General features: G+C 46.9%; 1 protein-coding gene across 2 annotated transcripts in view; it reads left to right on the forward strand.

Annotated features, from left to right (window-relative positions):
• AZIN1 (antizyme inhibitor 1) overlaps positions 1 to 12,579 on the forward strand; it is a 565,763-nt gene that overhangs the window by 178,045 nt on the left and 375,139 nt on the right. For both annotated transcript variants that reach the window (XM_085605134.1, XM_085605135.1), the window contains exon 5: positions 1,242 to 1,414. In XM_085605134.1, coding sequence (XP_085461260.1) covers positions 1,242 to 1,414 — 173 coding nt within the window. The remainder of the gene's footprint in view (positions 1 to 1,241; positions 1,415 to 12,579) is intronic.

Here is a 12,579-nt window from a genome sequence, read left to right on the forward strand (position 1 = left end):
GCAGGACCAGGACTTAAAATAACTATTTCGGTTTATGGTGGTGTTTTCCTCGATACTAAAGCTTGGGTGCCTCTTGTAAATCAAAATCCTAAGACATTGGATAAGGTCCGGTCTCTCGTAGAAAACATGCATATTCCACAAGCTCAAAGGCACCTGAAGACGTGTGTTGGGCATTTGTAGCGTAGCGACGTGGACCACTCTTCATGTTGTCTGAAAGCATTCTTCCTTGGAAGCTTCATCCATAAAAGCCTACCTCATGATATGCAGCTTGTTTGAAGCATGGCTGGACATATGCTGTTTTCACTATCTTAACAACTTAGTTTGTGGAAATCGATTCCCAGTCATTTGTAATCTAAAAAAAAATAGGAGGACAACATGTTTAAAAAGTGCCTCCTTATTGATGAAGCGCCCACCCAGCCATTGCTTTAGATACTGTCATGACTCCATCTGAAAAAAAACATGTAACAAATTTGTGGGAACATTTGAGGCACTGGCTTCTTCTACATTTAAACACTTTTGTGTTAGGCTAGTGACAGATATTAAGTGACTGCTTTCCTTCAGTAAGCTTTTAAACTTTCATGCCCAATTGGAGCAATTCTTATGACGTTTAGAAGGAGGAAGATGAAACCCTGGTGATATTGGAATCACCATGCATCTGAAGGTTTTGCTCCTCCATCTGCAGAGTGCTCCATTGAATAAGATAGCAATCAAATTTGGTGAATTGCAATATTTGGAATCAAGCTATTCTGGCTAAAGAGGGATGAAACCCCGAAACCGGTCCTAGGATGCTTGTTCCGGTCCAGGGAGGACCTGGCTTGGCAGGTCGGGCTGGACTGTTCCAATGAGGCACAGGGTCAAGACGAATTTGCATATGGCCAGGTCTAAACTGGGGTGGCATGGTGAGCAAAATTATGGATTTAACCCAGATCTCTTGACTGGGGGTGAATGTTTTGATTTGTTCTGCATGCCGTCCATCAATTGCGTGTCTTTTCCATTGAATAAGATAGCAATCCAATTGGGTGATTTGCAATATTCTGGTCAAAGATAATTTACAATTGTCAGGGAAAAGTATTGAGCACCACATGGGTTTTGGTATAAAACCCGATTCCCAGCTGTGATCAAATGTAAATGTTTTTCAAGCAAAATATAAATATGAAATCTCTTGTTTAATGTACGACTTGTAAGGCGATGATAGATTAATAGATTATGGATTTACTCGAAGTACACTTGTTTTTCCACAGAATGAAATGACAATGGTACTGGAATTGGGCATATCTCCTGAAAGTGTTATATATTCAAATCCATGCAAACAAGCCTCCCAGTTAAAGTATGCAGCAAAAGTTGGGGTGAACATCATGACTTGCGACAATGAAAGCGAGCTCAGGAAGATTGCTCGAAATCATCCATGTGCAAAGTAAGTATCGCCCAATGATTCGTTATTTTTTTTAAATTGTATTTTTTTAAGCATTATAATGAGTGTCCTTAGCAGAATCATATTTGTAGATTGTATGTTTGATTTGAAGCAAACGAACATTTGAGCTGATCAATGATTTCTTGCAAGTGCCATACATGTGTGGCATGCTTCACTCACCCAGGAAATGCTAAAGACTGGAAGAATGACCATACAAGGGGTCAAGTTCTAGAATGGAAAGAAATATATTTGTAGATCATGTTTAGAGCATTTTAGTCCCTCTGATAACAGAAGTATCTGATAGAGACTACTAGCCGCAGATTCCTTCACATAGAATTATCCCCAGGCGTGAGACTGGACCCGGAAAACGTTATTGCCCAGCATCTCTGCATGCCGGGGGGACCGAATCACGTGACTCTGCCCAGGCGTCCGCGTACGTGATGTCAGCAAGGTCACATAAGTCCCACCCCGGCACGCCTACGTCAGTTTTTTTTTTTCCCTTTTCCGCGTGCAACGCGATACCGGTTTGTGCTCTGGGCCTGTTTAGGCCTTTCCCTTATGCAATTGCTGCGTGTGTGGGAACAGTGTGCGAAAGCTTTCGGGTTTTAAAACTTGCTCGTCGTGTGGACGCCTCATGTCGTTGACGGATCCTCACCCAATCTGTATGTGGTGTTTAAGGGAGCACCACGACTCCACTGATTGTGAGGCGTGCCAGCAGATGAAGCCGAAGTCCTGGCGGGAGCGCCGGATTAAACTTCTTTCGACTCTGGTGTCCAGGTCGGCGTCATAATCTCGCCTGGCCCCAGTGGAGGGTTCTCAGACCCGCGGCTTCCCTTGCCGACTTTGATCTTCTCCCAGGTCGCAGAGCGCCCCTCACCTATTGGTAAGTGTTGCAGTTTGTCCCAGAGGGTCGGGTTCCGGTCTGTCTGGGGCCTGTTGCCCCCTTATCCGCCGTTTCCCGGCGTGGGGGAGACCAAAGTCCAGATGAAGACCTATGCGGCGGCTTTGCAGGCCTCGCTGGCTTCTCCTCCTCCCCCTCCTGGGACGTCCGTGGATCTCTTGCAGTGTGCGGGGCCCACCGCGGCGTCGCCGGTAGCTCCGGCCCTGGTGCAGACTGGTTCGGATCCAGGCTCGGAGGATGTGGTGCTGTTGGGGTGCGGCCCTTCGGGGGTCCCTCCTTCGGACCACGGCACCTCTGCTTCACCGCAAACTCCCGCGGGAGTCCCTGTGGTGTCACGGGAGGTCGCTGGGGCTCGGGTCGCACCTCCAAGCCCCTCTCGGTCCTCTTGACAGGCGGTGGCCTTGTCCGAGGCGATGCCTCTACGGTGCCGGCGGCTGCTGGCCCTGGCGGCGCAACAGGGGTCGGCGGAGGGCCCATCTCGCTCTGCCATGAGTCACAGCTGGCGGGGGACTCTTCGTTCCTCCCCGTCCCTCCACGCAGGCGGCTGCCTCGTCGGAGGTCAGGTCGTCGCCACCCCGGCTCTGGTCTCCTGCACTGTGTGCTGTCGGAAGTTGCACCGGCGTCTCCTCCAGTGTCCGTCGACGACTTTGCCTGCCTCAGGTTGTGGACTCTACGGCACCGGGCTGACGTCAGGTCATTGGCTCTCCTTTGGACGTCTCCTCTTCTCCAGAGGTTCGGCGGTTGCTGGTGTCATCCTCACCGGAGACAGGCCGCTGTGTCGTGGCTTTGTCCCCGACGTCGTCTAAAGGTGGTTCCTCGCAGTCTCCACGACCGAGGTCTTCACCAGAGGAGCCGCAGGTCCCCCACTCCTCGGATCCTCCTCCTTCCGGCCTTGGCCCTTCCTTCCTCCGGTTGGCTTGGGGATGGCTGCCTTTGCTTGCAGCCGTCCCCTAACGAGGAGCTGCTTTCGCCTCCGCGGGGCCCTACAGAGGCGGGTGCGGTTTTAGCTTGCGCTGTTTCCACGGCTGTGGGAATTTTGCACATGGGTGATCAGCTGCCCATTTCCCCGCAGATCTCTTCTGTAGGTTCTACATCAGGGCTCTGGTGGTAGGGAACTGTTCCTTCTCTTCGAGGGTTCACTCCACTCTTCTCTGGGGCCGTCCCACCACGGGGGACCCAGTGCCCCAGCACCTTCTGCACGGCCCCCATCCGGCACCGCGTGATCAGTTGTGCCTTTCTCTTCACTCTTCGACCAGAGACCCCTTTTGCAGTCTGCCTTTCCTGCTTTGCTGCTGCTGTCTCCGCCATCATGGGAGGCCCGCTGGCTGGACTCCTGGGCCCGCAATATGTTTGCCTCAACCAGTGCGGCCATTAACACACTGTTTTGGCTAGGGCCACTTCTTGCGTGTGTGTTTCTGCGGAGTCCCTTATGTCTGCCGCTTCTCAGGAGGGTGCCTGTGTGGATTTGAGACACCATGTCTTGGATGGTCGGGAGCTGGCGGCGTTTATCCTTCGCTCCGCTCTGGACATCTCGGAGGTTGCTGGGTCATGCCATGGCTGCTTCGGTTGCCCTTCGTCGGCATTCCTGGCTTCGGGACAGTGTGTTCCCAGAGAAAGTTCAAGAACAGCTGGTGGACATTCCCTTAGATGGTGCTCCTTTTGTTCCATGCCCCTGCGGACTCAGCCATCCAGAGGTTCTTGGCGGGGCCTCCTCCTCCACCGCCACCGCCGCTGTTCTTCCGTTGGGGCAGTTTCGCCCCGGTTGTCTGTTTTGTGCTTCATGGCCACTCGAGTCCTCCTTGCTGAGGCTGTGGTTCTGTTTGCTGCTGGCCAGCGCTTTATGACGGTGTTTTTCCTTTGGGTTTTTTACATCATGCTGGGCCTGAGATTGGGCCTTCTGCGTTTCCCCTCTGGCTGCTTGATAGGCCTTCTGCAGGGTTTTTTGCTGCAGGTCTTTTTTGTTCTCCTCTGCTGTGGAAGTCTCTTCCTAAGAGGTTGCCATGTCTTGGGATATGACATGCCCTATGTGGGGCAGGGTTGGCTATTATATAGCCCTACTATGTGCTGGGGAGTTGTTGTCTCCTGCGGGCATCTGCACTTCGTGGCATTATGGTATGTTGCGGATGCAACCATCTTCGCCTTTTTGCTTTGAGTGTTTCGTTCTGGGGTGTCCCTGGCGTCTGGCGGAGCCCGTTGTAAATAATAGTTATGAATTTATCAGACTATGAATTAACATCTAGTGAATTACGAATTCTCAATTAAGGACTGGGGTATGTCCCCACCCCACGACATGATGCCTTTAAAGGTAGGATGGAATTTTTTTAAACCATGAGAAAAATCAAACTTAAAGTGTTTTGCTAATAAAGAAACAAAATCGCAATCTCTATTTTCAGCCAACCTACGACGCCCTTCCCAGTTGCAGTAACAAACTGGACGTCATGGATTTGTAGATGAAGTTTATTACATGAAAGCTACACAGCAGAGACAGCAGACCGAACCCAAAGGCAGCTGACAGCAAACTGCCCTGTGAATATTTAAATACTAGAATGTGCATTGAAACAATCTCCAGATTGTAATTTAATGGAGTGTGCGGATCAGTGTTCCGCTGAAGATGTATAAAGACACAAGTTGTGAGACACGTTGAGTGTGTGCGAATCACAGTAAAGATCCGCAGTCTTTGCTTTTAATATCGTTGCGCTAGACGAACAATTTGTTATGCGCACATCAGGCAAATCCTCGAAGGTTGCGTTGCTTGGCAACGTTAACAAGTGCTCAGACGTGAAGAGAAACCTCACGAGGGCTTACGCAATAGTCAGGCAACCAGGAATTGCCGTGCGCATGCGCTGAATTTACGAGTAGGCCGAAATCTGAGTTGACCGGGCAGAATACAGCTTCGCAAGAACCACAATCTTTGATGAAAGGAAGATCGTAACGGGTTGGAGCTCCGTAGCAGGGTAGGTTTATATTAGAATTATATATGATTTAGAAAATCCTTTATGTGCGCTTACAAAGGAGTGAGCGGTAAATGCAGGGAAATAGAAATAATTTGGAACAGTTTTACCGCATTACATTCCTTTGCGCTTGCAGTGCGTAGTCTTGTACAGTTTATATTTGAGAAGATTTTAAATGTAGATGTTCGTCAGAAGAGTTGATGAAGTTGTAGCGTTTGACAGTAGATGAGTCACACGTAGGGTTCGTATGGATGGCTGTGTAGCAGGAATCGTCGCCAATAAAATTGTAGTAACAAACTGGACATCATGGATTTGCAGATGAAGTTTATTACAGGAAAGCTACTCAGCAGAGACAGCAGACTGAACCCAAAGGCAGCTGACCGCAAACTGCCCTGTGAATATTCAACTTCTAGAATGTCCAGACTGTGCTCCTAGGCAACATATCTAACATTCTTTCTGAAGTTGCTAGAGACCATACAGCATTTAGCAAGTAATGTATTTTTTTTTTTTTTTTTAATTTCAAATATTTTTTATTAAAGAAACAGAGACAATACAATAACTCTTCCATGTACCAAGATCAAAATAGTCATGTCATATGTACAAATACGAAAAAATAAATGAGTGACAAGACAATAAATGAAGAATAAAACCCCAATCCAGCTCGCATCAACAAATACAGGTACAATCCCATTACATTGCTTCATGTGTGGCGCACAGCGCCCCGGGACTCGATGGGTCAGTCACACCTCACCCAACCACAACCCCACGCAGCGGGACAGACAAAGTATACTTCTCAGGGTGGTTCGTAATGAAAGGAGGATGCATCCAATGATCTCCAAAGCTTTTTGTTTGAAGGGCTCCAGGTAGAAGCCTGAAGCGCCGGATTACTAGACCCCCTCAGGAAAGATAACCACTCCTGCCAGATTTTAAAGCTCACTTCAGACGCATTTTTCCATTTGCAAAGAATCACTTTACATGCCATTGTTAGCATTAAGTCCATCAATTGGCGATCCTGGTCAGTTGTTATTTGTGGGTCCAGTGCCCCCAGAATGACGTAAACAAATTCCTGTACAGGTGTTATCTTAAAAACATGGGAAATGCAATCGAATATTCTCCCCCAATAATCCCTTAAGAAGAACAGGAGAAAAGCATATGCGCAAGATCCCCAGTACCTGACTGACAATTCCAGCACACAGGGGAATCTCTTAATTTACATCTGAAAAGCCTGTCGGGTGTCCAATAGGCCCTGTTGAGAAGCATATATTTCGTCTGGAATAGAATGGGTGAGACTTTATGTGTGAGAGCTAACTTATGAATCACCTCCCAGTCAAAGGATATGCCTGATGTATTTGGCTCCGCTTCCCATACGCTTTCCACTCTTTTCTGTTTTTTCATGGGTAGGGGCAACAACAATTTATATACCTTCGACACAGTGACCATCATGTATTAATCGTGGAATATGCTGCATTAGCCAAGGGACATAAGGAGAGAAGCTGTTCGCTGTCAGAATCGATTTTAAGTTTTAGGAAATCATAAAAATCCATCGGGATAAGATCATGCCTACGCTGTAAGGTCGAGAATGGCAGAGGAACCCCATCCTCATACAAGTCCTTCACCAAGTTAATGCCCTTCTTGGACCATGACTCCCAGAATATACTACTACCCTTAAGTTTAAGATGTGCATTCCTCCACAGGGACATATACAAACATCTGGCGACTGTCAAGTTTGTTTTATGTGTTTGATCGAGTCTAAGTAAGGCCCTTCTAGTATTAAGCATGATGTACTTAGAGTGAGGAAGGTGTGACAGGTCCATCGTAAGGAGGGCCTCCAAAGGCGCGTGATCCACCAGTGCCTCCTCAATATTTATCCATAGTGGTGTGTATGTAGGGGATTTTAACAGCCACTGAGCGCCCTGTTTGCACAGAAACGCTGTCTGATAGCACCTGAAGGAGGGGAGACCGATACCACCTTTATCTTTTGCTAATTGTAACTTCTTCAGAGAGACTCTGGCCTTCTTGCCCTGCCACAGAAAATTCCCAAACACCTGATCCACCTTAGTAAGAAAAGCATTAGAGAACGTCATAGGGAGCATACTGGCCAGATAATTGACCAACGGAGTCGACATCATCTTAAGCGTCTCTGCTCTACCCCACCAGGAGAGAAACTTTGGTGACCAACCGTCTAGTAATGTAGAAATCTTTTTCAAGGTCAAGTCTTAATTTACCTTCAGCGTGGAGATCAGGTCCTTGTCGAAATCCAGCCCAAGATATTTAAAGCACCGCGGTTGCCATGTAAGCCCAGAGTCTCCAATAATCCCCTTATCCCCAACACTGTTCAAATGTTTGACCTCCGTTTTATCTTTGTTGAGTTTGTATCCAGATACTCTGGAAAAATCTTCAATGTCAGCCATGAGGGCCGGAATCGCTTCATCCGCTCTCTCCGACATTATCAGCACATCGTCCGCATAAGCCGTTAATTTTATAGTGCAATCACCAAACGGTATACCGGCTATATTTGGGTCATGCCTTATATGATATAAGAACGGTTCAATCGCCAACAGAAAGAGTGACGGAGACAGGGGGCAACCCTGTCTCGTGCCTTGTTGTAAGCGGAAAGAAGAGGAAAAGGATCCACCAGCCCTAACACGCGCCGAAGGGCAGCAGTAGAGGGACATTACCAGTTTAGTGAATGACTCTCCTAGATTGAATTTACAGAGAACAGCCCGGAGGAAGGACCAATCCACCTTATCGAATGCTTTTTCAGCATCCAGTGTTATTGCTGCAGTCGGTGTGTCTAAGAGTTTCGCCTTTTCTAGTACATGTGCCAGAATTCTTGTGTTGTCACTGGACAAACGATTCTTAAGGAAACCAGCTTGGGATGGGTGGATCAACTTCGGGAGAACCCCCTGCAGACGGGCGGAAAGTATCATGGCCAGGAGTTTGCAATCAATATTAATCAATGAGATCGGTCTATAATTTTTCGGTAGCGAGGGGTCTTTCCCATCTTTAGGAAGTACAGCAATTATGGCCTCAGCCAAAGTACCTCTAACTTCACCAGATTTATTAATACCTTGGAATAACTGTAGGAGGGGGTCGACCAAAAGGGAGGGGAAAGTTTTATAAAATTTTGCCGTGAATCAGTCAGGGCCAGGGGCTTTCCCAACCTTTAAGCGTTTAATCGCAGCCTCTATTTCTACAGAGCTAATTGGACCATTAAGATTGACCCGTTCCTCTTCCGAAAGCTGTGGGAGATCACACGCATCTAAGTATTCCTTAATTCTAGGTTCCTCCACCGCTTCATTTTTTGCATAGAGGTCCTCATAGAAAACTCCAAACACCTCCGTTATTTTGTCAGGGTCTGAGTGCGAGTGCCCAGAAGCATCCTTAATAACACTAATAGAGTTCTTCTGAACCTTGAACTTTAAGTATGAGGCGAGGGACTTACCTGCCTTATTAGACTCACAAAGCTTAAATCGCCTGCCCTTGTCAAGCCAGACTCCCGCCCTCTCACTAACTATTTTATTATAGTCATATTTTTTATTCGCCAACGCAGCAAGAGACATCTCATCCCTATCTTTTAGATGTTTAATCTCTAGATTTCTAATGTCCATCTCCAAAGCCTCCAACTTCTCATTATAAAATGTATTCATCTCTGACCTAATTTTGATGCACACTCCCCTTATAGTACTTTTTAGAGCCTCCCACCTAATGAGATCGGACGTGTCCCCTTGTTTATTAATCTGAAGGTATGATGATATCGCCTCCTGTACAGTGGCCCGGTGCTTGTCACTAGTTAGGATTTCATCATTCAGCCTCCAAGCTGTCTGACGAGAGGATGGTTTAACATTCGTGATCGTTAATGAAATGCACGAATGATCCGATAATACCCGGGGCTCAATGGTTGTAGAGTCTAATCTAGGAACGCCATTCTGTGTGATAAGGAGGAAGTCAATCCGGGAATATGAGTCGTGTGGTGGAGAGTAGAAAGTATAATCCCTCTCCGTGGGATTCTGGAGTCTCCATGTATCTACCAAGTGGAAGCGCTTACACATACTAAGAAAAGCTTTATGAGCCTTCGTTGATTTAAAGATGCATCGTGAATCTCTCTCTAAAATTGCATCTATTGGAAGATTGAAATCCCCAGCTACTATGTGCAACGCATTATCCGGGATAGTTTCAAGGTGTTTATTCAGTTTGTCCCAAAAGACCAGATCGCTAGTGTTGGGTGCGTACACGCTAGTGACATAGAACTCTGTATTATCCTTACTCATCTTGGCCGTGACCCATCTACCATCTGCACTAGCTTCCGACGATAAGACCTCCACCTTAGATTTCTTCGCAACAAGTATCAGGACACCATTCTTTTTATTCACAGCCTCTGCACCCACCACCTCATTATAAAATTTATTTCTCAGGTGGTAAAACTGCTTTGCCTCAAGCTTCGTCTCCTGGAGCAAAACGATATCACCCTTCAGCCTTTTAACATAATCTAATATCTTCTGTCTCTTCACAGGCTGGTTCAGGCCCTTAACGTTAAGCAACAGTACCTTCAGTCTGTCCAAACTACATGCTCCCAACGGCGAGCTAAGTGAGTTATTTATCATCAGGAGGTTGCATCATCATCACATCAAACACATACTTCACAGTGTAATCGCAATTAAAGCCGCAGTAAAGCCCAGTACCCCCCACACCCACAAGAAGCAAGAAGATGGAGACCATGCAAGCCGGAACAACCAACAATAAAAGTAAAAAACAAAGAACACATACCTCTATCCCACAAACCCCCAGCCCCCCACCCTTCCCACCCCAACTGAAAGAGTTAGACATGGTGACTGGAAAGAGAATGCGTCGGAAACCCCCCCGTGCATAGCTTGTACTGAGAGATAAGAACCATGGACCAGAGGAACTATCCCCCTCAGATTAAGGCCTGTTACAACCCTTTAGGCATCAACACCCCCCCACCAGCGCATCTTACGGGCACCTCATCAACCATTCTAGACCAGTCGTTTAAGCACCCCGTCAATCGCTACCAACCCACTTAATAAATCTGTAGGACATTATGCATAACCACTAACTCTCTTGGCCCAGTAAACTGAAACTCCTCTATTCAAAAGGTAATAATTCTAAAACATATCACATGGCTAGGTATCCTAAGCATCTGCAACTGCATACTGCCAATAAAACTGTTTTGGAAAGAGCCCGGAGGCAGGGAATATGCCCTAGGCAGCCTGCCCCATCAAGTAGCATTAGACCGTACATAGATGTGTTCACTTATAACCTGAGGCTGAAGCCTGCGCTGCTGCCCCCAATGAGGCACTTGTTTCCATGTCCTGATCGTCCGGACCATCAAGCATGCGTTTCAATTTCAAAGGATCATAGAAGAAATGAGGAGACCCGTGGATCAACACACGGTACTTTGCAGGGCCAGCAAACCCATACTGGAAGCCCCTTTTCTTTAGCATTGGTCGCAGCGCCAAGAACGCTTTCCTAACCTCCACCGTCTCTTTACTGTAGTCCTGTGAGACGTACACCTTGACCGATTTCCATAAAATATGGTTGTTTTTCCTCATGAAGTCAAGAATCTGTTCCACATGTTGATAACGTAATGGCTTGCACACAATCGCTCTGGGCCCTTTCTGGTTTTTACTTATCTTGCCTGGTACTCTATGAGCCCTATCAAACTCCAGTGGATGGTGAAAGGACAGATTAGTAGCCTGGGAGAACCAAGACTCCAGGAAAGCCCCGCAGCTAGCATGCTGATGCAAGTAATGTATTTTTAAACATAACACTGTAAAATGGATAAGTGAGAATATAACACCAGTTTTGCCCACCCAGCTCTACGGTGGGTCCAGAGGTTCTGGTGTTTGAACAAAAGATATTAGAAGAGATTCTAAACTGGAACAACTTGACCAGCGGGGTAGGTTTAATATGAGTCATGATGATTGGGAGGCAGTGAAGACATTACAGAACAATGCTGATATAACTATAAAGTCCACCGACCAAGGCGGGGCAATAGTAGTTATGAATACTACAGATTGACATCGAAGTCTCGAGACTGTTAGGTGAGCATAAAAACTACCACCCCCTCCCTAGAGACCCCGAACATGAACTTCAAGATCTGATCACCAAGATGGTGGCGGAGGCAAGGACTAAGAACTGGATTACGAGTAAAGAGGCCAAGTTTTTAGTTAGCAAGAAGCCCAGAACACCGGCCTTCTATAGATTACCGAAGGTGCATCAAGCACAGCGGCCCCTGCCGGGACGCCCGATAGTGTCGGGAATCTCTGTCCTCGAGCCATTGTCCCAATTCGTGGATTTCTTTTTAAGGGAATCAGTCCGTAGACAATGATCATATGTCCAGGACACAACAGATATCGTTAACATTCTGAATGACCTGGAATTTGATTCTACACAACACTTTTTGGTCACAATTGACATAGTCACTGTACACCTGTATCCCCCAGGAAGCTACGCTGGTGGCAGCAGCGAGAGCCCTGGGGGAACAGGACTGGTTTTATGGTACTCCTCAGTCATTCGTGTTCCAATGTATTGAGCTTGCACTTACACACAACTACTTCTGCTACAAAAATGACCAGTACCTGGAAGTGTCTGGAACATCAATCCTCTGGCCTGCATTTATGTAGGCCAGTTTGAGGAACACTTCTTCTTGTACCACTCGTCAAACCCTTTCCAGAGACCCATTGGTCTCTGGAGGAGGTATATTGACTGTCTTGTGCATTTGGAGAGGGGATGAGAACACCCTCCGAGAATTCTTGAATTGGCTGAACAGTCTTGATCCCTGCTTAAAATTTACCTGGACGTTCAGTAATTAGCATGCGGTCTACCTAGATCTTGACATCAATGTACGGCAGAACAAACTGAATACTGTGGTTCACCAAAAAGGGACTGATAGGAACTCATTGTTACATTATCAGTCATACCATCCTACAGCCTTACGGGACAATTTGCCAGTAGGACAGTTTTTCAGGTACTGGCGTAATTGTTCCACTGTAGAGACTTCTGCAGAGCAAGCAGATGACCTGTCAAGTAAACTAACATAAAGAGCATATCCTAAAAGGATAATCCATAAAGCAGGCAAAAGAGCTCGCAATACACCACAGGAGGCACTCCTAGATAGGAATACAAGAGAAGCAGGTGACTGTCTGACTGTTGTGATGACATATGACCCTTTGGCCTCCAAGATGAGACAAACAATGAGAACATTGGTCGTTGCTGTCCACTGCGGATTTTAAAATGCCTCAACCTAGATTCGCATTCAGACGTGCAACTAACTTGGAAGACAAATTAGTGCATAC

Source organism: Triturus cristatus, chromosome 5_1 (genome assembly GCF_964204655.1).
Source record: "Triturus cristatus chromosome 5_1, aTriCri1.1, whole genome shotgun sequence".
In the NCBI taxonomy this organism is placed as follows: Eukaryota; Metazoa; Chordata; class Amphibia; order Caudata; family Salamandridae; genus Triturus; species Triturus cristatus.